The sequence below is a fragment of the Anomalospiza imberbis genome, chromosome Z (assembly GCF_031753505.1).
Source record: "Anomalospiza imberbis isolate Cuckoo-Finch-1a 21T00152 chromosome Z, ASM3175350v1, whole genome shotgun sequence".
Taxonomy (NCBI): Eukaryota; Metazoa; Chordata; class Aves; order Passeriformes; family Viduidae; genus Anomalospiza; species Anomalospiza imberbis.
In genome coordinates, this window is record NC_089721.1 from 60,488,639 (window position 1) to 60,512,507 (window position 23,869).

At 41.7% G+C, this 23,869-nt stretch overlaps 1 protein-coding gene across 3 annotated transcripts in view; it reads right to left on the minus strand.

Annotated features, from left to right (window-relative positions):
• Positions 1-2,916: 2,916 nt before the first annotated feature.
• The window catches only part of LOC137464500 (metalloprotease TIKI1-like), a 95,599-nt gene continuing 74,646 nt past the window's right edge, over positions 2,917-23,869 (minus strand). For all 3 annotated transcript variants that reach the window (XM_068175883.1, XM_068175884.1, XM_068175881.1), the window contains 3 exons: positions 14,354-14,444; positions 7,244-7,495; positions 2,917-3,639 (listed from right to left, as the gene is read on the minus strand). In XM_068175883.1, the coding sequence (XP_068031984.1) occupies positions 3,459-3,639; positions 7,244-7,495; positions 14,354-14,444 (524 nt within the window). In that variant the 3' untranslated portion in view covers positions 2,917-3,458. The remainder of the gene's footprint in view (positions 3,640-7,243; positions 7,496-14,353; positions 14,445-23,869) is intronic.

A 23,869-nucleotide genomic window follows, 5' to 3' on the forward strand; every position in this document is an offset into this window, starting at 1 on the left:
GTGAAGCATGCAAAAGGATTCAGGATCCAGGTGGGAGTGGTGGATAGACAGAAGGATGGGCCATGCCAGTACAAGATGATTGTGTGCAGCAAGATAGAGGGTGCTACAGAGACCTCTAATGCATTATGTTTTACCACATACAGAACAGACATAAACACCTCCAGTTGAACAGCACACTTACTCTGCATTAAAAAAAAAAAAAAAACACCAGAACTAACGCATTAAGAAATGCACTTGCCAAATTGCAAACATGAAGAACTTTTAAAACAAATTTGAGTTTTAATGAAATTCAGGCGCAAAAACTTCTATGTAAAGCTTGAACACATTAGTAGAGAAAACAGACTAGACTAAACAGAGAAATCCAGTAAAGCACGGGGCATTTGAAGAATATTCAGCTTCTTTTTAGCAGCTGCCACTGAAATTTTTAGAAAGGGTTTTTTTTTTTGTCAATTTTCAGGCTGTAGACCAATCTCTGTCCTGTACTTTATCATTGACATCCTAATTCCTGGGCAATTTATTGTATATTTATTCACAGTAGTACACCTAAATACTTTACGGATTATCAGTTTCCATTCCTGCTGACTAGGTGAGACAGTATTTGCCAGCTCTTCAGCAAACTTCTCTACTTGCCTTCTTTCCTTTATAACTACTCAGTTCTTGGGCTCAAAAGATTGTGTTTTCAGAATTCTGAAACACAACTGATCTTCCTCAAAGATGAGTCTTACCATGGAAAACAACTCCAACATTACAGCTTTACCTCCCAAGCAGACAATGGACAATTATACCCACAACAATAAATAAATAAACAACGCAGTGAATTCTGCTGAGCATAGTACTTTTAGTGTGTGTAAGCTTCCGCACATCCAGACAATTTAGGCATCAAGCTTGAAAAAGCTTGAACAAATTTGAAAAGGCTCTTCTGCCAGCCCATGATCCTTTGGCAAAATATGAATGCATCATAGGCAATGTTTGGTGATTTATATTACAAAGACTCAGTATTTTCTTGTATCACTGTTAATATGAACAAACTTCACCAGAGTAACACTGCCCCCACCCCCACCTTCTAGAGAATACGTTCCTTTGCCAAGTAGTATTTTGATTAATACATTCTAGTTCCATAGGTAGTAGTGCAAGCTAACAACACCGCAAAAAAAAACCAAGTAGCATCGTGTGGCATTTAAGAAGCTGGCACTTGTGTTATGGGAAAAGCAGCCTGTGTGCATGCACAGGAGCCCAGCTATGGGATGTCTATGTAGCGATGAAGCTCTCCAGCATGGCTGCTGTGTTTGCACAGCAGCAAAGTGCTTGGAAACATTAAGTCCCCAAGACAGAGAGAGGGCTGCTGTACTTGTGTTGCACATATTTTTACCTTCCATTCCAGGGCAGGAGACTGATGTTCAAGATTCTTGTTGCTTATAGCATTTCAGCTCCAGTACTTTTAATGGCCTTTGTCCATTTCATCCACTTAGGTGTGAGTTTATATCCTTGAAGCTGTACTGGCAAATAATTATCCACTTTGCTGCAAAAGTCCAGCACAAAACTTCATGTGCCTTCCACATGCTACTGAGGTCCAAACCCACCATTCGAAGGTATCAGAGAACAGCCTTGCCTGCCACCAAGCTCTGGGATGGGCCAAGTGAGTTTATACTTATAACACTCCACTACGTTAAAATCAGCACATGAAATGCATTTCCTAGGATGACCCAAAAAGCCAGGTGGAAAATCACAATAATATAATGTGCATATCTGCTGCAATGCAACTTGAAAAAACAGTGTCTTATTTTATTCTACTGCTAATCTGAACATAATCCAAATATCTGATTATTACCATTTCTTTAGAAAAGGCCACCTCCATACAGACAATGTCTTCCTAACCAACTTTTCAGCAGCAGGTAAAAGGCCACCAGGAGGAGCTCTGGTTCCAAACCCCCTCTAGCAGAGAACTGAAAACATGTCTTACTCAACATTTTAATCTCAGGGCTACCTTAGAGCAAAAAAGCTCGGCTCCATTTTTTCTTGGGACTCCAGAAGCAGTTCCTCCGCTGGGTGTCCTCGTGTAGAAAGCTGGACATCTGATCTCCTGCTGGTACTTCTACTCTAGCCCAGATACATTTCATTCCCCACAATGCTACTGCTAACTGTGACACTTCGCCTCTCCTTTCTCTGTGTTCCTCAGCAAATGGAAGAAATGTAGCCTGAGTTCAGGCTCAGCCCTTCTGGAAATGGATTGAAATTTGAGATCAAGAGATGAAAAGACTCTTAGGAAAGCTGGAATCTTTGTTGTTCCTCCTCCGACATTCCATAGAAAGCTGTGAAAAAGAACTACTTTTTACAGGCAATGGAAAAAGCAGTGAAGTATGTGTAAAGGTATTGGAAAGGAAACAGGAAGGTTTGTTGTCTCATTAGGGCAGATGATTACTGATTTTCCAAGTTACTAAATTACAAGTTACTCCACATAGTGGCTCTAAGTTCACCCATGGGTGAAACTTAGATCTTCCCAGGCAATGAAACCCTACTAAGAGATGGGGGTGAAATATTGCTAGAAATTGAGTTAAGTCTGATCACAAGAGAATGTCCTGTACAAATACAGAAAATTCATCACCACTTCCAAGCTTATTTACATTCAACAGTCAACAACACATCTACTTCACACAGACAGCAAAGGACTTAAAACAATTTGGAAAGTGCGAGCAATGAACTCAGTAGAAAACTTGAAAGGATTTTCTATAATTAAGTCTTAATTGTGCAAATCACCTCTTGAGAACTTACTTTGGAAGACTCCAACATTATGATTTGTGACATTCCCACAGAATTGTTTTTTTCTTAAATGTACATTAGTTTGCACTTATGAGACCTCTGGCCACTAGAGGTTCAGGGGGACCCACCTTAAATAGCACCAAACAGACAGCAGACACATTCTGTTCACAAGTGTTCACTGTTTTATTCTACTGTAGGTGTTGCTATGAACCTTTATATGTAATCTGGAGCCCTAACAAGCAAGAATTAAAAGCATTACCAGTAGAGACATAGAATACCAACTCTTTTTCCCAGCTGTGCTCAGATGATAAAAAATAATCTGTTCTAATAAACAAGTCAGTTGTGTGTAAATCTTTCTACAAGGCACCGAAGGTGAAAAATATGTACTTTAATTGGGCTCAAACAGCAAAACAACAGCTATGTTATAGCGGCACTATAATCTCCCCAAAGCATAATGGGATAACATGAAATAATTCTTCTGCAAGAGAAGGATAAATAACACTTTCATCAAAATATCTTCTCCTGTATTAGGAAGGTCAAACCAATTAATAGAGTTAATGATCCGGACTCAGGAAAAGGAGGCAGTTAAGAACACCCCAAAGAATAGGTGTCCCAACTCATAGTCTTCTATTTATTTTTTGCATTAATTTATTTTTTTTATTTTTAAGGCAAGAATCTTGCAGCTTGGGTCCTCCTTTGTTTCAATGAAGCATTATCTTATGCAAAGTCAAAGTCAGTAGTGGAAGGAAGAGAGAATGGGAAAGCTGGCGAGCACTGCTGGTGTCTGCGCGAGTGTGACTGGACCATCCATGGCCCCAGGGCTGGGGCTCGACCGTGATGTAGCCATTAATGATGCGGATCCGCGGAGGACGATTAGTAGCACTGCAAGGCAAGAGAAGAACATACGTCCTGGCCCAGCCCACAATTGCCCAACAGCCACAGAGCAGGAGGTGGTCAGCCTCTGTGACCCACTGTCAGTGTTCTGAGTCCATGAATGGTCTCTCATACAAGTTATACACTGACCAAAAGTCTATGCCTCCTAAATGGCAGAGTGCTGTCTTGTCCCTTCCTCACACATGTGGACAGCTCCCACACCAGCCCACAGGATGAGGTGCTACCCAGCCAAACTGTGAAGCAGACTTGAGGGGTAACAGTGAAGAGACTGAGGAGGGTGATGACACCACCAAAATACCCACCCTGTCTCAAGTCTACCCAGCCTGCTCATTGCTCCCACACAGTCAGTCAGGTGGGTAAGATGATCATATTCTTAGCCCTGTCAGCTAAAATAGATAAGAACAAAACAAGTATTGTTGCAGAAGAGTGTCACTGCAGGGGCTTTTGCTGAGCACAGATGGAGTGAGGCACCTGTTTTCTGAGTACATTTTCCTCAGCCATGTTTCATACACCTAAGTGCAGACCCACCTTGTTTCTATACCATATGATCTCTTCCACAGGTCAGGAATTACAAAGATTTACATGACATACTTCAATCAGAGGAAGAATGGCTTCCAGAAACACATCCTAGATAACCATATTCCAGAGTAACTCCCAGTGGTAGAGAGTACTCTGACATTGTGATGAACAAGGACAGAATTAGAGCATACATGAGCTGCACTCCCATGAGGGCAATACATGATGGAGGAGAGAAATTTGTATGCTCCAGGCTGCTAACGCCAACTGATCTGAACTGGGGGAGATCACACACCACAGCAGGCCAAGAGTCAAAAGGGTCAGATACTACACAGTTTGCTGTTCTCTTTGGCAATGAACTGAAAGCAATGCTTGACACCACAGCTGTGTGACTGATATACCCTCCAACACCGCATGGTGCTGTGTAGGACTTGAAGACAAATCTGGACAAAACTAAAAGCAAGTTCACCTGGCAAATACAAAAACTGAGTAATTTCTTCTGCACCCAGTCCCCAGCTGCTGCGCACCATTCTTGTCTTATTTCCGTCCACTAAGCAAAAATGCTTTGGGAAATTAAAGGCAATTACTATCCTTTTTAAAAGCACTTTACTCTTCCTTACCCAAAGGGCTCCCCAGAAGATCTGAACAATATCCAGAGAGAAGCCAGCTGGCAGCACATCAAGGAAATAGAGACAGCAGCTGATACATACAGGGGCACGAACCAAGGCCATTCTGACAAACCCACTACAACACTATTCAAGCACTTGAGCTACACCTTTCACATTTTCATTCTCACAGGAGTAATCATAGAATAATGGAGGTTGGAAAAGACCTTTAAGTCATCAAGCCCATTTGTAAACCTGAAAGCTGTGAGTGGCCCATTCCTAAGAAACCCAACAGCTTTACCTGTGTCTGCACACCCTGAGGAATGTTTAGAGCAAGGGCTGAGACTCACAGTCAGACGTGCCCTGCACAGGCGAGCTGGAGGACAGAGGCGCTGGATTTCCCTGGGAAAGGACGCGCCGCAAGGTGGGGCTGTCAGCCCAGCCCAGCAGCGGCACGGGCACTGCGGCAGAGCCCGGCAGACAGCCTGGGCTTTACAGAAGCCCAGCGCACAAGTGGGGCTCCTGCCTGAGGGGCAGCAGCCTTCCCTCAGCACTACGGGGACAGCAATCTCCCAGGCATCCTTTGTCTTTCCCAGCACTGCCATACAATGTCTCCATCTCCAGATATTCAAGCTCCCTGCGGCTAAGGAGTCGCCCCTACAAAGCGTTTGTCACCTAGGACCAGAGTAAGTTTCTATCACAAAGAATGACTTCAATAGGAGGGGAAGAAAGGAAACATAAAAAGAAGAAAAGAAAAGCAGCATTTCCTACTCCCATATTTATGCAGTAGTTTCCTAGGCTGCCATCATTTGCTTTGCTTTTGCCTCAAAACTGCCTGGCAGTACTTAAAATCTAGTATGCAACCCTAATGTGCCTTCAATTTGGTCACAGTAGCTCATCTTCCCATTGTCCCTCTACTTCTGAAGGCTTAATACTGCAAGTGCACAGGTGTCACTGCCCACTGACTTCCCTGAAGCTTTGCTTTGCTTTGTGGAAGCAACTGCATGTGAAACACTGAATATGGCACTGTGAAGGCATGGTGGGAGATTAAGACAGACACTCCTTAGCATTTCAACTAAACAGACTATCAACAGAAACTCCAAAAATCCATTCACAATCAGCTAGTATAAACGATATTAATAGTTTATATCGAAAGTAAATCGTATACTAAGAGACAAAATGAAGTGTGATCAGTATTTGTTATATTGGTGAATCTTGAACTGTGTGTAGGTCTGTCAGAGGACATGTTACATGAGCATTTGTCTCCCAGATACTTAATACTAGGGCTGAAAGAAGGAGCAAAAAAAGGAATGTGGTCTAAAAGATCTTACAATGCCTGAATGCCTCAAAGAGAAGAGGTGTTGCAGTCACTTGTGGCCAGCGTAAGCCATGTATCACTCATAGTAGTGGTACAATTAGGATCCAGGGACATGATAGAAAAGGCACAGGAGAACCCTGCTGTACTCAGAAACTTGGGGAGCAGGAAGAAGTATTCTCCAGATGGGAAAAAAAACCAAATAATGTACAGGCTTCATTTCAAGAACTGTCAGAGTTTTCTCTATTACCCCAGCCTGTCTGGTTGTTTATAGTACCACAAAAATTTAATGCCCTCAAGCTGAGTATGGCAGAGATATAGACTCTCAAAGTACAAAAAATACAAAAGAAAGCAGATTTGGACATGTGTGTTATCTGACAGGAGGAAAACATTGAGGTACACATTCAGTCACAGGCTCAAGTACAGGAAATGAGAGAAATTGTTTGGTGGTTTTTTTTTTTTTTTTGTTGGGTTTTTTTTTTTTTTTTTTTTTTTTTTTTTTTTTTTTTTTTTTTGGGTGGTTTGGTATTTTTTTTTCTCCTTTCCTTTCCCTGTGGGTTGCTGTAGTTCTGGTAGGTAAGTAAGCTTTTCTGGATGAAAAGTAAGGGGATATGTGTGAATGTCTGCCCTTCAACACACTAATTTTTTATATAAACTCTGCCATCCATTAGGCTGTCATGCTTTTTCAAACTGAAATAATACAGAGACTGAAAATACTGCATGAATACTGCCCAAGTGCAAGGAGAACATATGCCAAGAATGATAGTTTCCTCATATACAGCAGCTTTTGGTTAACAGTCCAAGGCTTTGATCTGTACCATCCACCACTGGACCCAGCCTTCCGTGAAAGAGAGGACTGCCATATGCTCACAATCCCTCAAACCCAAATGCAGAATGATCTAGACAAGACTTCCACTTGTTTTATGCCTAGTTTTCCACAAATCTAACTATGCAAAGAAAAAAAATGCAAGCTTTCTTTTGCCACTAAAAGCACAAGAAACCTCGTGCAAACACTTCAGAAAGAAGTGGAGAAGGTCAGTTACTGTCCACAGGATATATCTACCCCTGCAGAGGTTTGAGGATCTGTATTAAACCATCTAAGTTAAAGTCCAGTTTGCATGACAAGCCATCCTCCCGCTCCCCAGCCATTAGCTACCTTTCTTCAAGGCGAACCCAGAGGTCATTAAATTGTCGCAGTTTTTGCTTCTTCTGCTGCTTTTTCTTCTTCTTTTTGTACTTTCTGTCTACTTTCATGAGCACATCAATGCTGTCAGGGAATAGCAGGTGAGGCAGGAACTCTTCCTCCTCCTCTTCCTCCTCCTTCTGGGGGTGCAGTGGGAGCTCATGGGACATGACATAGGGACTGTGTGATGATGAAAAGGTTAACAAGGTTTTGGGAGATTTTTGGCTGGAAGAAAGAGAGAACACAGATAACATTTAAAAGGACTTTGAAGCAAAATCCTGTATCAAGACACATACATATAAAATAGATGTTTCTCCCTGGATGCTCATTTCTCTGCTGTGTATTCCTGCACCCTCTTCCTTAAGTCAATATTGATTTTATCATCAAAATAGTGCTCTTTAGCAAAAAAAAAAAAAAAAAAAATCTTTGGAAAAGAGGCAGTCTGTGTCAGAGGAAAGAATGCAGTCTGGATAAGGTTGGAGTAACTCTTGTTAATAAGCTTACATATCTAGAAAAAGACAAAAACAGAATCACTTCTAAGTCAGAGTCAAACCACACTCCTCTAGTCTGATGTGCTGCAGAACACAGACCAGATTATTCCTTTCAACATTCCTGTCCAGAGCAAACTCACTTGGGGGACAAAGGGAAGGGGCAAACAAAACAACTAAAGCACACCATCTGATGAAACCAGGTCTGGATCAGCACCTTTCACTAGTGGAGAAGGTAAGAAACAGGCTAGCCTACAGACTATGTTCATGGCTACAGAAACACATCTTGAAAATTACCACCTTTGAAGGGAAAGGCTTAGCATGCCACTAACAGTAACCTGGTTGTGTGCTGGACCCAGAGAAGGCTGAGGTTCTCAATGACCTCTTATATCTCAGTGTTCAATAGCAAGTGTTCCAGCCAAGCTGCCCAAGTAAGGAAAGGCAAGTGGGAGTATGAAGGCCCTAAGCACAATGTAGGAAGGAATCAGGTTTGAGACCATCTAAAGAGCCTGAATGTGCATAAATGCCTAGGGCCTGATGAGATTAATTTGTGGGTTCTAAGGAAGCTAAGCCACTATTAATCATTTTTGAAAACTTGTGGTACTCAGGTAGAATTCCTAACACCTGGAAAAGGGAAAATATAATCCTCATTTTTAAAAAGGAGAAAATAAAAGTCTCACCTGAAAGTTTCTCCTGAAACCTAAAACAAACATGGAAAACAAAGAGGTGATTGGTAACAGCCAACAAGGCTTTACCAAGGGCAAACAATGCCTGTTAAATTAGAGTATCTTCTCTGATGGGTCTGCAGCATTGATGGATGTGGCAGAGCAACTGCCATTGTCTGCCTGGACTTAGGCAAAGCATTTGACACTGTCTCACACAATATCCTTGTCTCCAAACTAGACAGACATAGATTTGATGGATAGATTGCTTGGTGGATAAAGAACTGGCTGGAAGGCCACACACAAACAATTGTGATCAGCAGCTCGTTGTCCACATGAAAACCAATGCTGAGTGGTCTCCCTCCGGGGTCAGTACTGGCACCATTGCTGTTCAAGATCTTTGTCAGTGACATGTACAGTGGGATCAAGGGCACCCTCAGCAAGTTTGGCACCAACACCAAGCTCTGTGGAGCAGCTAACAAGCTGGCAGGCAGCAATGTCATCCAGAGGGGCCTGGATAGGCTGGAGAGGTTGGTTCTGTGCAAACGCCATGGAGTTCAACAAGGCAAAGTGCAGGGTCCTGTACCTGGGTTGTGGCAATCCCAGACACAGCTACAGGTTGAGTGGAGATTGACAGCAGCCCTGAGGAGGAGAACTCAGGGGTGATGGTTGATGAAAAACTTAACACGACCCAGCCATGAGCACTCCCAGCCCAGAAAGGCAATGGGATCCTGGGGTGAATCCAGAGCAGCATGGGCAGCAGGGCGAGGGAGGGGATTCTGCCCCTCTGCTCTGCTCTGGCGAGACCCCACTCAGAACCCTGCATCCACCTCTGGGGTCCTCAGCATACGAAGGACATGGAACTATTGGAGCAAGTCCAGAAAGGGCTACAACACTGCTAAGAGGACTGGAGCACCTCCCCTGTGATGACAGACTGAGAAAGACAGACTGGATCTGTTCATCCTGGAGAAGAGAAGGCCTCATGGCAACTTCCCAGTATCTGAAGGGAAGGTGGAGAGGGACTCTGTCAGAAATTGTAGTGACAGGAGTAACAGACACAAACTGAAGAAGGGATGCATTTAGTTTAGGCCAGGTATTGGGAAGAATTTCTTTACAGTAAGGGTGGTAAAATACTGGAACAGGTTGCCCAAGGAGGTTGTGATGCCCCAACCCTGGCACTTTTCATAAGACTTGAGCAAGCTGGTCTAGTGGGAGGTGTCCCAACCCATGACAGGGAGATTAGGATTACATCTTTGAAATCCTTTCCAATCCCTTAACATTCTATGATTCTATGATAAAGGAATCCTTTGGGCTTTCTAGTCTGCATCAACTGAAAGAAGATTAGTTTTGGCACCATCAAGTTCACTCTCTTCTCTTCTTGATGAATACAGATAGTAAAAAGCAGTGGATTCACAGCCTTTACAAAACATCACATCAGAGGACATGTCTGACACATAAGAGACCAGAGCTCAGCACGCCGTTCCAGCATTGGCTTCTGGGTTGATCTGCAAAAGGATGTAATGCTGTTCTGCCACTCAGAAAAAGCACACCAAGGAGCATGAAATGGTGGTCTTTGTGGGTTTTACAGAGAAGTATGGAGGTCTACATGAAGGGAAAGAAACTGAGAAATTGCATCTCTCTCATAAGCAGAGTTGAGCTTTGTACACAAGTAAAGAGGGAGTGGGAGTCAGGCCTTAGTCTTCCAGCTGCCCAGATCCTGTATTAGGCTGGTAGCATTATTGGCAATTCCAAAGGAGCTCCAATGAGATATGTCACTGAGACTATGTGCATATACAAACTGTGTTACAAGACAAATCTTGGAAACCCCAAGTTGAGCTCCCAGAAAAAGCTCTCAGGTCTATGACTACTCAGCTTCCTGTAAAGATGATAAATTAAAAAAAAAAAACCAATCAGCTTCACCCTGATTACTGAAGCTCTGTTTCTTTATTTTTAGAGCAAGCAACATCTCATCTATACTCTAAGGCAGGCAGGCTGCAGTGTCCTAGTCACTCATGGTTTTGCTGGCCCACATTTTTCATTGTTTGGAACAATTTTCCCTCATTACTTGTTTATGACCATCTTGGACAAAACCACAAACTCAAACCATTCCGTGTATATGCAGAACCTAGCAGGAATATCTGACTGATCTTTATGGCTACTTCATAAAGAGAAGAAATGCAAGTCTTCTGTAATGAAAGTGCAGACTGGATTGGGCTGAAATTCAGGAAAGTAACAGAAAACCACAGACCACCAAGCAGAAACCTGCCTTTAATCAATGAAACTTCCCCAGAGCTGTGTTCCTTTTTCACAGGAGGTGGTCTGGAAGGAGGCATATTTCAGCATGGGTGCAGTTTTCAAGCTAGCCCATCACTGTATGCACACTCATTTGATAGCAAATAGAGAATAGTTCTTGGAGAAGGGGAAATGAAGTTGTGGACTAGAACATCGAGAGAGTAGATGGAAAACAAAGATAATTTATCTTATTTACTTCAAGGAAAATCAGAGTGATCACATGTTGAAGTTTATATGAGAGAGTCTGCTGCAGAATAGACCCAAGTTATCAATCTTGCTCAAAATCATTGTGGTGTCACACATTGTCACACTTTATCACCTCTGAACTGTCATCACCCTTCAGCTCTCCTCCTCATCTGCTTCACATCATCCACTCTTTAACTCCACCTTGCAGAGTGATGATCTCTCATTAGCTCTCTCCAGCAACCTGATTTAATAGGTTTTAAGATCTTCTGCCCATGATTCCCTTTTCCACCATTTCTCTTCACTGTTTTTGTTCCTTAACTAAGTCACAGAGTGGGTAGCACCCCGCACCTGTAGATTAGAGTGCCATGCTGCCTGCAGCCTTCCCTTCTGAACCCAGCACTGCTACAGGTAGAAGATGACTTACATCCTGCATGGCAAGACATTTATTCTGATAGATGTGGCCTCAGACACATCCATGTATCAAACCTCCTTTGCAACGTTTCCTGCAGGCAATTCTTATAGAGACCATTGGAAAAGGCACACAGATTCAAAAGACCATCCTTCTTCCCCCCAAGGCCAATTTCCCATCACAGTAGCTGAGACAGAGTCAGCAAGCACCTTAATTATGGCTGTGATTGTGTTGAATATTTTACAATATATAACTACATTCTAAAAGCAGGAACAACAGTTAAAGACCAAACTGAGTCAGAAGAAGCTTGACTGAACTTATGGTATTATTTATAAACTGTCCTTTGCAATACTGCCTGCTTGGGGCACCTCTTTTGCCTTCCCTGCCTGGGAGACACCAGGGAGAAGGAACCTTTCTGTCTCCAACTAGGGGCATCCACCCCATTTGCTCTGGAGATGGAAATTACACCACAGGCAGCCCTGCCTGCTACAGGAAAATGAGCATGACTATCCTGCATCCTTATTGGTTCCTATACATAGATATCTACAACATATCTTACAAGGAACTTTTTGTTTAGCCAGAACACAGGAAGCAGCAGACTGTGCTTCTACAGAGAAACATCATGTTGGAGGGAAAGGAGATGACTGCAGACTTCCCCCTTCTTGTATTTTAGGACCTCTCAACTAATGTGTCTGACACCAGAGCAGTTTTTTAAACTCTCTGTCTCAGTACAACCACTTGCTTTTTTATCCTGTCTCAATCATGAGCAGTGAAATAGTGCACAGGTACTTAGCATAGGTCAGAGGTAGAGCACTACATAGGACAATAGCTGGATACAGTTCCACCTTTATGTGATCAATGCTGGGTTTATTGTCACAGGCTGCTCTGCTATTTGCTCCTAGAACAAGCCTAGGATAGCAATCAAGTGAAATCTTCCTTCCAAGCCCTAGGACTCCGACACACTCTTGCCACAGGTCCTTTCCCACACCTTAAACGCTCTTTTCCTTTGAACCCACATTTTTCTTAAAATGTATTTAATATTTTAAAATCTGTTTCCAAGTCATCCAGAAATGCTGACAGCAAAGTGCCATCTTGTTACCATGTTTAATATCAAGACTCCAGGGAAGATGTTCTGTCCAATAGTCCTAAAAAGAGGTTTAAGATGCAACTGATGCCAAACTCAGGGCTTACAAAGGCACAAGAGGCTGCAAAATGAACTCCCATGATGTAGTTATGGAACGGGGTGCCCAGCTACTCCAAGTAACCTTGATACCAACTTTCCTGATAGGTGAAAATCTATCCCTCCTTTATTCAGTTTTCTGCCCTTACAGTTACATCTTTACAGAGCAGTATCAGTTCTTGTTTATTCTCAAGTACCTATTAAGCTATCTTTCTTTAAGCTTTAAGAAGCTGCTGCAGCTGTTTTTAGGAATACCTAAGCTAAGAATTAAAAAACAACATGAAAATATCAGTGCAGGCTATTTTGGGTTTGGGGTTTTTTTTGGTTGGTTTTTTAAATCAACCTTGTAAACACTGATACACTGGATTTTCTAGCACAACTCCAGTGTCACAGAATCATTGTCTTGTACTTAAGCACAGGTTCTTCTGTTTGTCAGACCATGTGCCCACTGGTAGAAACAGGGTTAGGGGCTGGCATTCATGTAATCGTGGGCTGTCTTGAATCAGTTTTTTTCAGTGCATGTAGAGTTAATGATTTATGTCTATGTCAAGAATCATTGCAGAAATACGACCTGCCAGAATTTCAATATCATGTTTTCAGACAACAGCAAAGGTGGTATAAAGAGAAAGATGAAGCAATCAGAGTACGAGAAAAGCAGCTGTCATTAATTTGCACCACACCTGTAGAGCCCTTGACATAGACCAAGACTCAACACTGTGCCCTCTGCACAAATCCTATCAAAAGGCAGTAGTCCTGCCTGAGAGTCCCATATCAGAAATGTGGGGGAGGAGGGACAGAGATGTAAACAGGGACACTATGCCCAGCACAGAAGAGAAAAGGGAAACAGTACCATAATTGGGACTAGTTTCCAATTTTCTCCTTTGTGGTTTTTTAGGAGTGAAGAGTAAGTAATTCTGGCAGCTACATGTTTGGTAAGAGTCTGGAGAAGGGGAAAGCAAAGACTGCAGACTCTAAGCTGGTGGCAAGAATTCCAGGAAGAGGTGAGTCAAAGCACAAGTAATTCTTGGTAGAGAGTGGAGGAGGAGATGATCTGGCATTCTGTAGTTACCGAAACCATGGAGGACGATAAAAGCATCCAGTGAGAGATAAAAAGAAGCAGGAAGGGTATATCCCAAAGGACAGCTGCAGGATGAACCAGAACAACAAGTACCTTAGCTTAAAAATGCTGAAGAAAACAGGGGACATGAGAGCAATCAGTCATAAAGACGGCTTGCAAAGACTCTCGGCAATCAGATTCCAGGCTGGGAGAGAGTAAAGAGAAAGAATGAAAAATAGCAGTATAAAAGAAGGGGATTATTAAAAGGCAGGGCAGTCAAACACATAAAGGAAAGGAAAGAGAAACCTGGGAGCCTCTGTGGTACAAGACAGCATCCAGATCTAATGAACCAAGCATTCATACTCTGCAGCTGTTAATTTAAGAGTTAAAAACTTACAAGGGTGGAAATTTTATTAACAACAACAAGAACAACAAAACAAAAAATAATACAAAAAACCCAACAAACAAAAAAATGCACAAAAAAAATCACAAACCCAACAACAATAAATCAACAAACCAAAGAGCCCCAACTCCAACAACAAAACCCAGAAAACAATTAAAAAAAAACAACCAAACAAACAAAAAAAAACAAAAAACAAACAAACAAACAAACAACAACAACAACAAACCCCAAACCAAATAAAATCCCCTTTCCAAACTAGCTCATGGAAGAGAAAAGCAAACTGCTGGGAAGGAGAGAAAAAGCCTAGCTCCCTCTTAGTTATAATTCTAGCTACCATTCCTACTTCATAATCGTTTACAAACCCAGCCCCCCAGTGGCTGCTCAGCTAGGTAAAAGCATGCATTACTTGTTGATGACTTGTCCAGCTGGAGTGTGCTCTACCACGTACCCTTCTCTCCTCAAAACATCAATCACTGTGTTGTTGCCCATGAAGTGACCTGCAGTTAAAAGAAAAATGACATCAGAACTCACCAACCACGTGGAAAGAGGGAGAAGAACAACAAAGTCCTTCCTCATCACAGGAGGTGTGCCACACTCAAGGCAGGCAGGGCTTTATCACTCCCCATCAACATGCGCTAGAAACACAGGTTCTTTAAAGAGTGATTGCTGAATTTTCCCAAGGTCAGTCCAATTAGTACAGTTACATTCTTTCATTACTTTCTACATTACTTTCTAAAATGCAGATGTGATTGCAATTACTCTGGTCCCACAGATTGTTGCATAATGGGCTGCCCAGGGAGGTGGTGGAGTCACCATCCCTGGAAGTGTTTAAGGAAAGACTCAATGTGTCACTTAGAGCCATTGTCTCGTTGCCATGGTGGTGATTGGTCAAAGGTTGGACTTTATAATCTCAGACGTCTTTTTCAACCAAACTGACTCTGTGATTATCAGGCCATTGTGGATTACTTGAGGGAATAAGAGATGAAGTTTGGACACCCCTGTTTAAGAGCAGCAGTGAGTCTACCACTGGTGGTGATGCAAAGAAGGTCCGAATTGGGCCACATTTTAATGCTCTCCACTCTGAAAGCCAATGACTTAGATCATCAAACTGATCAACTTCTTCATTATATGCCACTGGGGCCAGAAACTTGACCTCAGTCATGCTGATGAAAGGACTTAGTTTTAGAAAGACTTAGATAGTTCTGCCTGAGTTCTCTGATACTCTATTCTCAGACAGCTGTGGTGGCTGGTAAGATTGTATTTTGGCATCATAGTGAATAAATGACTACTCAAAGACTGCAGGAGCTTTCCTGACTGTATGCTCTGCTCACAGAATATCTTCCACCATCAGACCAGGCTGCTGAGAAGCAGAAGAAATAGAGAACAAAGAGAGTGCAAAGGCCTTGCACACTCCCTCATAGATCCAGCTTTCATAAACATTTCTTCTTTTAACAGCCTACATAAATTAAAATTGTCCTTTAGCAAATTATTCATTAGAGTGATTCCTTGCTTCTGTAGATGTACACAGTGCTAAAACTGATAAGTAACTCCAGAAGAACTGTTTTCTGATAATACCATTCATAAATACATGGCAATAGAATCAACAGAATGATTCTAGTAGCAAGGGAAAGCAAGAAGTTATAAATAATACTGAGAATATCAGCACCCAACAGTGCTGAGAATATCTGGAGACTAAACATAAGGGATTCATGACTTTTCATTCCAAAAGGGGTTGAATGAATTGGAGTACAAAAATTCCAGTTTCTCACGCCACAAGAGCAAACTGCTTATGATATACCAGCTTAAGGCATGAGTTGGATGGTACCATTTGAGCACAAGATGAGCTTTCCCTCAGAGCCTAAGAGCACAAACCAATCTAGCTCAAATGAAACCTTTTAACTGAACACTGCAATGTACACTGTGGTACACATTGGGTACCACATTTTCTCACACAGTAATTGGATTTTGCCCCACCTCCTCAAATTAAATTTTGTCTTTAGAAGGAGCAAATCTTATGTACCATTATGTTGACCTAACCTAATACTGATATTATCTGTTGCTTCCCGATGGCTCAACTCCAGGTACAATTAACCAAGAATTCCGTCATGTCAGCAAAAAAGACCAATTGCAGCAGGGAACTGGAATGACTGTAATGAAATATTGTAATTGAGTAAAATTAGCTACTGCAAAACAAACACTAGGTATATAAGATGCCAGACCTAGTTTCCATCTCTGACCTTTAACACAGAGGAGAGGTATGTGCAAAGGGAAGGGGAGAGGAATTCATTCGTCCTTCTCTACCTCCACACCGCAGAGGAAGGGGTGCTTCCAAAGGGTGATACATTCCTTGCAAATGACAGGGAGATAGGACAATTTGGACTTGTAGAGAAGTACCTCTCAACTGACAAGCATAGGGGCAGTGTATATTCCAAATTCAGATGAGGCATTCACCTCATGCAGGCAACGATGCATGAGCCAAATATCATCTTCAGAAGTGAAAAGCAGTGCCAAGTTTCTGAACTCACATTTTCCTAATCCAAGTCTTTCAGGAGGAAAGGGACAAGACAAAAATAAGCAATCTATAGGACAATATATGGTCTTAAAATAATTTTCTTTGAGCCAGATCAAGAATTTACAGTTACATGAATTTTATGTGTGAGTGAACTTCTGAATAGCTGCTCATACCAGACCATTAAACACACTAGTCCTCCATCAATCTTCAGTCATGCTTGCTTAGAGCAGTGATTTAGAGTGGAATGTAGGAAATCACTACAGGAAATCACTGTAGCACATGGATGAATCCCATTTCAATCAGTCAACCTGCTTGAGTGATTTTCTGTAGCTGGGCTCTTTATTTTTAATTTAATTTAATGCAGTGATAAGAATATATTTTTTATCACAGTTATCTGTATATACTTTCACGGAGTGCCTTTGCTCATTGTTGCCAAGGCAATGAGTTATATCTGCATGTGAGAGAAAAATGACGTGCTAATATTGTGCAAAAGAGAAGAGACAAAATGAATGTATATGTGTTAAACGGATGCATACAAATACAAACAGGCATGGGATGGTAGATTGTTCACAAGACATGATCAGTCAGTGGTCACTCAGGTTAGGAACATAAAGGGTTAGGTGATGCAGTATTCACTATCCAAAAGGTGGGCCATTCCGTCTTCATGAGACAGAGTTTGTTTGTGGCCCAGAGGATCTACAGGTTCAACTGAGTGAGATACAAAATTTAAAAAGTGGCAGAATGTCGGAACCCAGAATGTCCCTTGGACACTCTTGGATGTTCCAGGCCCAGGTCAGAAGCATCTGAGACCCTGGAATGCAGCCACAGACACCTGTGGCTTTGAACCTGATCCATGGAACAATTTACCAACCTTGCAAGAAGAACAAGTAGTTACAAAAGTTTAGATATTATAGTAGAAGTAGTCACAAAGTGAAAGGAAGAAATTTTGAGTGCTGTACAGGGGGATTTTAGGCCTTGTACAGAGGGGTCTGAGTTTTGTACATGGGGGTCAGAAGTTCTAAGATGGAGGGACTTGGGCGTGCCCTGTCCTCTTTCCTTCTTCTTCCTAACCTCCATGTTCTTGGTGATGTTGGCATTCACAGATTGGTTTAGAGTGGAAAGTCACTGTTCAGTATAGGTGATGGGCATTGGGGAAAAACTGTAAACATCTAATATGTAATGTATGATATAAAAGAGGGCACCAGCCCCCTGGGTGTCGGAATGTGCCTTTGCCTGACTGCTGAAAGGACCGCAGCAGCTCAGGGAGAAATCTTTTAGATAACATACAATAAACTACCTTGAGACCGGACGACTGAAGACTACTGCGTCTCTTTCTTTGGAGACACGGGTTGGAGGAGAGACTTTTCCACCTTTATGGGCTCACCCCAACCAGGGGTGAGTTCCGAGAGCAGAAGGTTGAGGGTTTGATGTACAGGACCCCATCAGGAGCCTCTCTAGAGTCAGAACTTTTGACTCGTTACTGGGGACCACCAGAAAAAGCACTCAGTGGTGTATGAGAGATCAGATTGCCAAAAACAACAGTAAAAAAACACAAGAAAGAGTAACTTTCCAAGGTTTAAGATGAAACAGCTATTGCTGGAGGGGAGACTTAGATGACAAGTCATGTGACGGGGTGCAGGCCTCTTTCACCTGTTCTCTATTTTAGCCTAACACAGTTGAATGCTCCCCAAAAGAAAGGCCCTGGGCTCTGTCCTATCAGAAAGCCTGCTCTTTTCTTTCTGTACATAGCCCCGAATTATCCTCACACCACTAGGTGAAGAGATGCCTCCAAGAGGTCAACTTACTCTGGCAGGGGGTGGGGAGTCATGAATCTTTATTCTTCTGTGTTCAAGCTCAAAGAGAAACTAAGAATCTGTTGTGTGGACCAGCTCAGCCATGCACTCTACTGGAGACTAAATAAAACCCAGGCCTTTAATCTGCACTGAAAGGAGATGGCATGCAGAGACCACAACAGGCAATATGCTCAACGAACAACGCAGTTTGACCAATGTGCACTTGCAGACTTGACCACTCATTGTGTGCTTCTGACCTTTCTCAACAGCCATACCCAATCTTGCAGAACACGAGCTCCTACTACTGCCTTGAAACCTGTGTCTCCTGCTTGCAGCTTTTACTGTCAGCGCTTGCAGAGCTGCTTCCATAACTGTGCCAGTTTAGGGAGGTTTAGATGACTGTGGGTTTCAGCAAAGATTGTTGAACCCAAATTTGAGCCATTGTGAGTCTGAAATATTTCTGCATCTAACAAAAGGAACTAGGAAGTATTGCAAGACAAATGTTCTGTTCCTGTTAATAAATTTTAATTTTTCACCAAAACCAAGTCTGTAAGACTCATGAAAACTATACTCCTCACTGAATTTCAATAAAATTGACTATTCCAAGCAGATAAAGTTCTTTAACCTCTTAGAATCATGTTAAAGGAAACCCCCAAGTATACATAATTCTGTGTTTTCTTTAGTAGAAAGATAGCATTTCCTATCCACCCCAAAAGCATGTCAAGACCTTATCATTTCCAAACAACCCAAGACAATGAATCACTTGACATACATGTAAAGACACCAAACTGTTTGTTAGGAAACCTGATCTTGACTGCTGATTTCCAAGATGTTGTGGGAACAATTAAAGGACAGAATTATAGTACTGTAATCACAAAACAGCACAAATTAGTCCAGCCACTGGGGACATCATAAAGCTGGATGTTTATTTGGACTACAAGCACTCGAATGGACTTTTGGTGCCAGAGACTCTGTGCTTCACTGAAACAAATACTTCCAAGAAAGTTTCACAGGTATAGATCTTACAATTATTTAGAAACTTCCTGGAAATGCCTATGGCAATTATCATCTGCATTCATTCTTCATAATTTGCCTTTAACATAAACATAGTTATACTTTTTAAGTACACACTGGGATGCAGAACTTGGAGTAATTTTAACCCAGCTAGCACAATTATGGAGGAAAGCAGGTGATGTGATCAATTAAATTACAAATCAGTTTCCTTCATACATATGCTTTCTGCACACAGTTTCCAAGAGGAAGACACTGTTTTCAAGCATGAGTACGATACACCAGGTGTACATACTTCACTTCTCCCAGAATCAGGAGGAGGAAATTTTGCACAGTTACATTAGACAATCCAAGCAACATATGGAAAACAGCTATCAGTCACAAGTGGCTGGAATTCCAAATCTGCCATTTAAGTGTATCAAATGCAAAACATGTAATACTTAATCCAGTAAATTCTTGATTTTCACAATATTTCCAAGTCCAGAAATGTCCAGGTACCAGAACAGAAACTAAAGAAAAAGAACATGGTAGTCTCACAAATTTAATACTGCAGGGAAAAGGAAATGACAAAGATTGAAAGGGATGAGGTGGCACCAGTGATGCTGTAAGTCAACTTAAAGAATCCTTGAATTCACATTAAGTGTAGGAGTATAGGGATGTTGCATTCAAACACTTCTGCAAGCTTGCAGGTCAAATCCCATACAAACAGCCCTCCCATGCCCTCCTGTATTTTTCAGACAACAGACCTCCAAACAAAATTGTTCCTTTGATTACCTACAAGATGAAATATTAATGAAATACTACTCCATAAACTTTGAAACAAGGTTTTATCCTGCTGAGACATTGATAAGTGTTTGTCCACAAAAACATGTTTTCCTGGAAATATTTTATTAGTACAAAGCCTTAGTGGACCGTATTTCAGTACTCTTGAATCAAGCAGGAAAATCTGTTGGGTACAATTGCAGAACAGTGGTGCTCTCTATGCTCAAGAAAGTACTTTCCCTAGACATGAAAAGGCTTAAAGAAAGTGCCTCAAACTAAAATCCACTCAGGAGGAAAAATATAATCAATTTCTTCAAAAGTGATGTGGTTTGCTAATCAACTCACCCATGTAACTTCTCAGAGTAGTAGATGTTGTGTAAGTAGCCTTGTACAACGTGGCAAAAATGGTCTAATACCATGGAAAAGAAGCATGTGGAGTTACAATTTGCATGAGCCAAAATGAAGGCATTTTTCTTGTGAAACATAAGAAGATATTAATCTACCTGTTTCTGTCAAAATTAGTCCTCTTAAATGTAAATCTGAGTATTTTTTATGGCAGGGATTCCCATTTTTACCCTTGTGCAAAGTGAAACATCCTGACAATCCCCAAAAATTGAAGTTAGAAAAAGTTTTTCACTGATTATCAAATGGAATTTATGACTAAATTAACACAGAAGAAAAGTTTACATGCCCATATTGCTTGTTTTGTAAAAAAAAAAAAAAAATTAGTTAAGAGAAACAGTTTATATGCAGGCATAGCTTAGCTTAGCATAGCTTAGCTTCTGGGTATCCACTTACTCAGAGTCTTCCTTAGGTTATGAGACAAGAAGGCCCTTACAGAGGTGCTATGCTAGCAGCCAGCATTATGTTACCAGTAAGGGAAGGAATTACCAGTGTAATATCTGAGCTACACTACTCACAGACACCTCTGCCACTGGACCTGCTCCCATTACACACCACTCCTTCCTTTCCTACAAAAATGTTATTACGACTTGAAATTCCCCTAGCTCAAAACACAGATTACATGATGAAAGTTTTCCTACTTTAGCTGCCCAGTAAAGGTAGTAATGGGCAAACCCAGCACTGATAAGAAGACTGTCAGTACCTGAGCAGAAACAGCATGGTATTTTTGGCCTGTCTGATTTTGACTGATTAGCTGCACTAATATATTGGAACAGAGGTTACTGCCTCTAATGGAAAAATGCAAAGCTTTCTTCATTTCAGGGTCAGAGATGTCAGGAGTAGTGCCCTTCATGTGAACCCTGGGGCGCTGGATGTGGGTCCTGCCTCCACACATTATCTTTCCCCTTCGGGGGTTGTTGTTCTAATAAACCCTGTCATTAGCATTCTGAAGACTCAAAGAGCCTACTAAGGAAAACAGTCTCAAAGCTGCTGGGCTGTATCTGACATTCTCAGATTACAGAGGTCCCAGGCACACCTTCAGGCACTCAGCCTTTCCTCCCACCCAAGGAAGCTAAAATGCTGCTGCATTCCAGAGACAGAAGCATGCAGGCAATCAGCAAGCCCTTTGAGCCCAGGGAGAAGTGACGAGGCCCCACAAGACTCATTTAATCTGTTTTTAAAATGTATTTTATCACTGTGTTGTCTTCCTGCCCCTCCCACCAGCATTTTTTTTGACCTCTTCCAGGTTCCACAAATATTCACTTTCTCACAGACTTTTCATGAACTTACTCATTAAACATTTCAAATTTTTTACATAAGGCATAGGTAAGTCTGCATTCCCTGTGCAGCCCATATCCCCAATTCCAAATGTACTGATGGCAGCTTCAAATTTTCCATGATGGATTCTGTATTCCCACCACATTTCAAAGTGGTATCTCATTTCCCTGAGCAACTTTTGTATTCTCATGGCAAGTTTTTGTTTAGTTTTGTTTTATGGGTATAAACACCCCTACAAGCTGGACAGATACATCCTGGGCTTAGTACTGTTGACTGCTTTTTACACCCACTGCTGACAGGTCCTTTCTCCCATCTTTTCTTACCCAGAGACAGTAAATCTTGCTCTTCTTGTATAATTTCGCATCGAAAGATTCCAGATGGAAAAAAAATGTCAAGAAGTAAGATTGAACAACTCTACATGGAAATAGCACAACACATCACTCAAATTCAGCACAATTACACTTGGCCCTGGAATTTTTAAAGTTTAGTTTTGTTTTTTTTTTTTTTTTTTTTGTTGTTGCTGTGGGGTTTTTGGGGGTTTTTTTGGTTTTGTTTGGTTTGGGGTTTTGTTTTTTTTTTTTTTTTTTTTTCTTTTTATGACATAAGGATTGATGGAAAAGGGTTTAGACATGCCTATGTGGCACCTAAGGCTGACACAAAACTGACCTCTCACATCATAAGGATTACCTCAAAACCTAGAGAAGATGAAGGAAGCCATTTGGTGGGCTACAGCAGTCTGGGATAACCATTGTTCGTAACCCATTCTGTCTGGGAAAAAAACAGTCAGTCCCTGGAGGTTTGACTCCATACAGTCTGACTAATGCCAAATTAACACATTTGTTATTTCCTTTAGTAATTAGAAGAAATGGTAGCTGAAGAAGTTCTCACCAACATCTTTTTTTTCTTTGTCTTAATGGTGGCTTACCAACATCCAATATACTTTAAAGCCTCAGAATGATGTTTTTTTTCAGGAGCAAAGAAAAATAGCTCTAAGAGAAAAAGGAATTTTCCAGTGTTCTCAAGATTAAGAGAACCAGCTGCTGAGGTTGTCAAATCAGCCAGCCTCTCTCACTGAAGTCAGTAATTTCTTCCACAGGGATATAAGGAATCTTAGATCCCTCTGTACTTCTTATTCATGAACTGACACTTTGGAGTTTCTCTGTTCAAAGAGGCAGGAGAGACTTGAGGGAATTTTAACTTGGCTCCTATAAACCTGGTTTCAGGAGAGGTTTTGTCTGTCAAAATAAAGTCAAGCTCTCAAGCCAGTAAGTATGCTTCCTCCTACATAATAAAAACCTCAGCAATTTTTTTCCTCTCCCTTATTCTTCAGCTCCTCCAAGAGAAACCATAAGTAAGCTGAAGGAATAAAATCGAATAACATGACTGTGCTTTAGAAAAACCCATCTAGAATTGAATCTGGTTAGAAATATCAAGGGGAACATGGAATGCCTCTACTGGCACATCAGCAGTAAACTATAGACTAGATAAATATAATCTTGGCACTGAAGGGGGCAGAAGACCTGAAGACAAAGAATGTGGAAAAGGCCAAGTACTAAATGTCTTTGTTACTTTATTTAATGGTCAAACCAACCTTCAGGAATCTCAGGTTCCTATGACTAGGGAAAGTCTAGGGCAAAGAAGGTTCACTATGGGTGGAGAAGGAATAGGTTAAGGAACATTCAAATAGACCAACCATGTTCAGGTCCCTATAGGATACATCCAGAGAAACTGTATGAACTTGCTTAATGCCACTAGAGGCCACTCTCAATTACCTTCAGAAGGTCATGGCAGGTAGGGAAGGTCCCTGAGGACTGAAAGAAAGCAAGTATAACTCTTGTCCTCAAGAAGTGCAGGAAGAAGGATCTGGGGAATTATAAACTGCTGAGACACACCTCTGTTCCTGGGGGAGCCTGCAAAATATTTCCAAATGTGTCAGGGATAAGCAAATCTTTGGGAGAGGTCAGTATGGATTTATGATGAGGGGAACCTCAGTTCATAAAGTTCAGCAAATCAAGTTCTGCACCTGGGCAGGAAAAGCTCCAGGCACCATGACAGGCTGAGCACCAGCTGGCAGAAGACTAGTTTGGCAGAAAAAGATGTGGCATCTTGGTGGTCATCAAGTAGGCCTTAAGCCAGCAAGGCAAAGGCAGCCAATGGCCCCCTG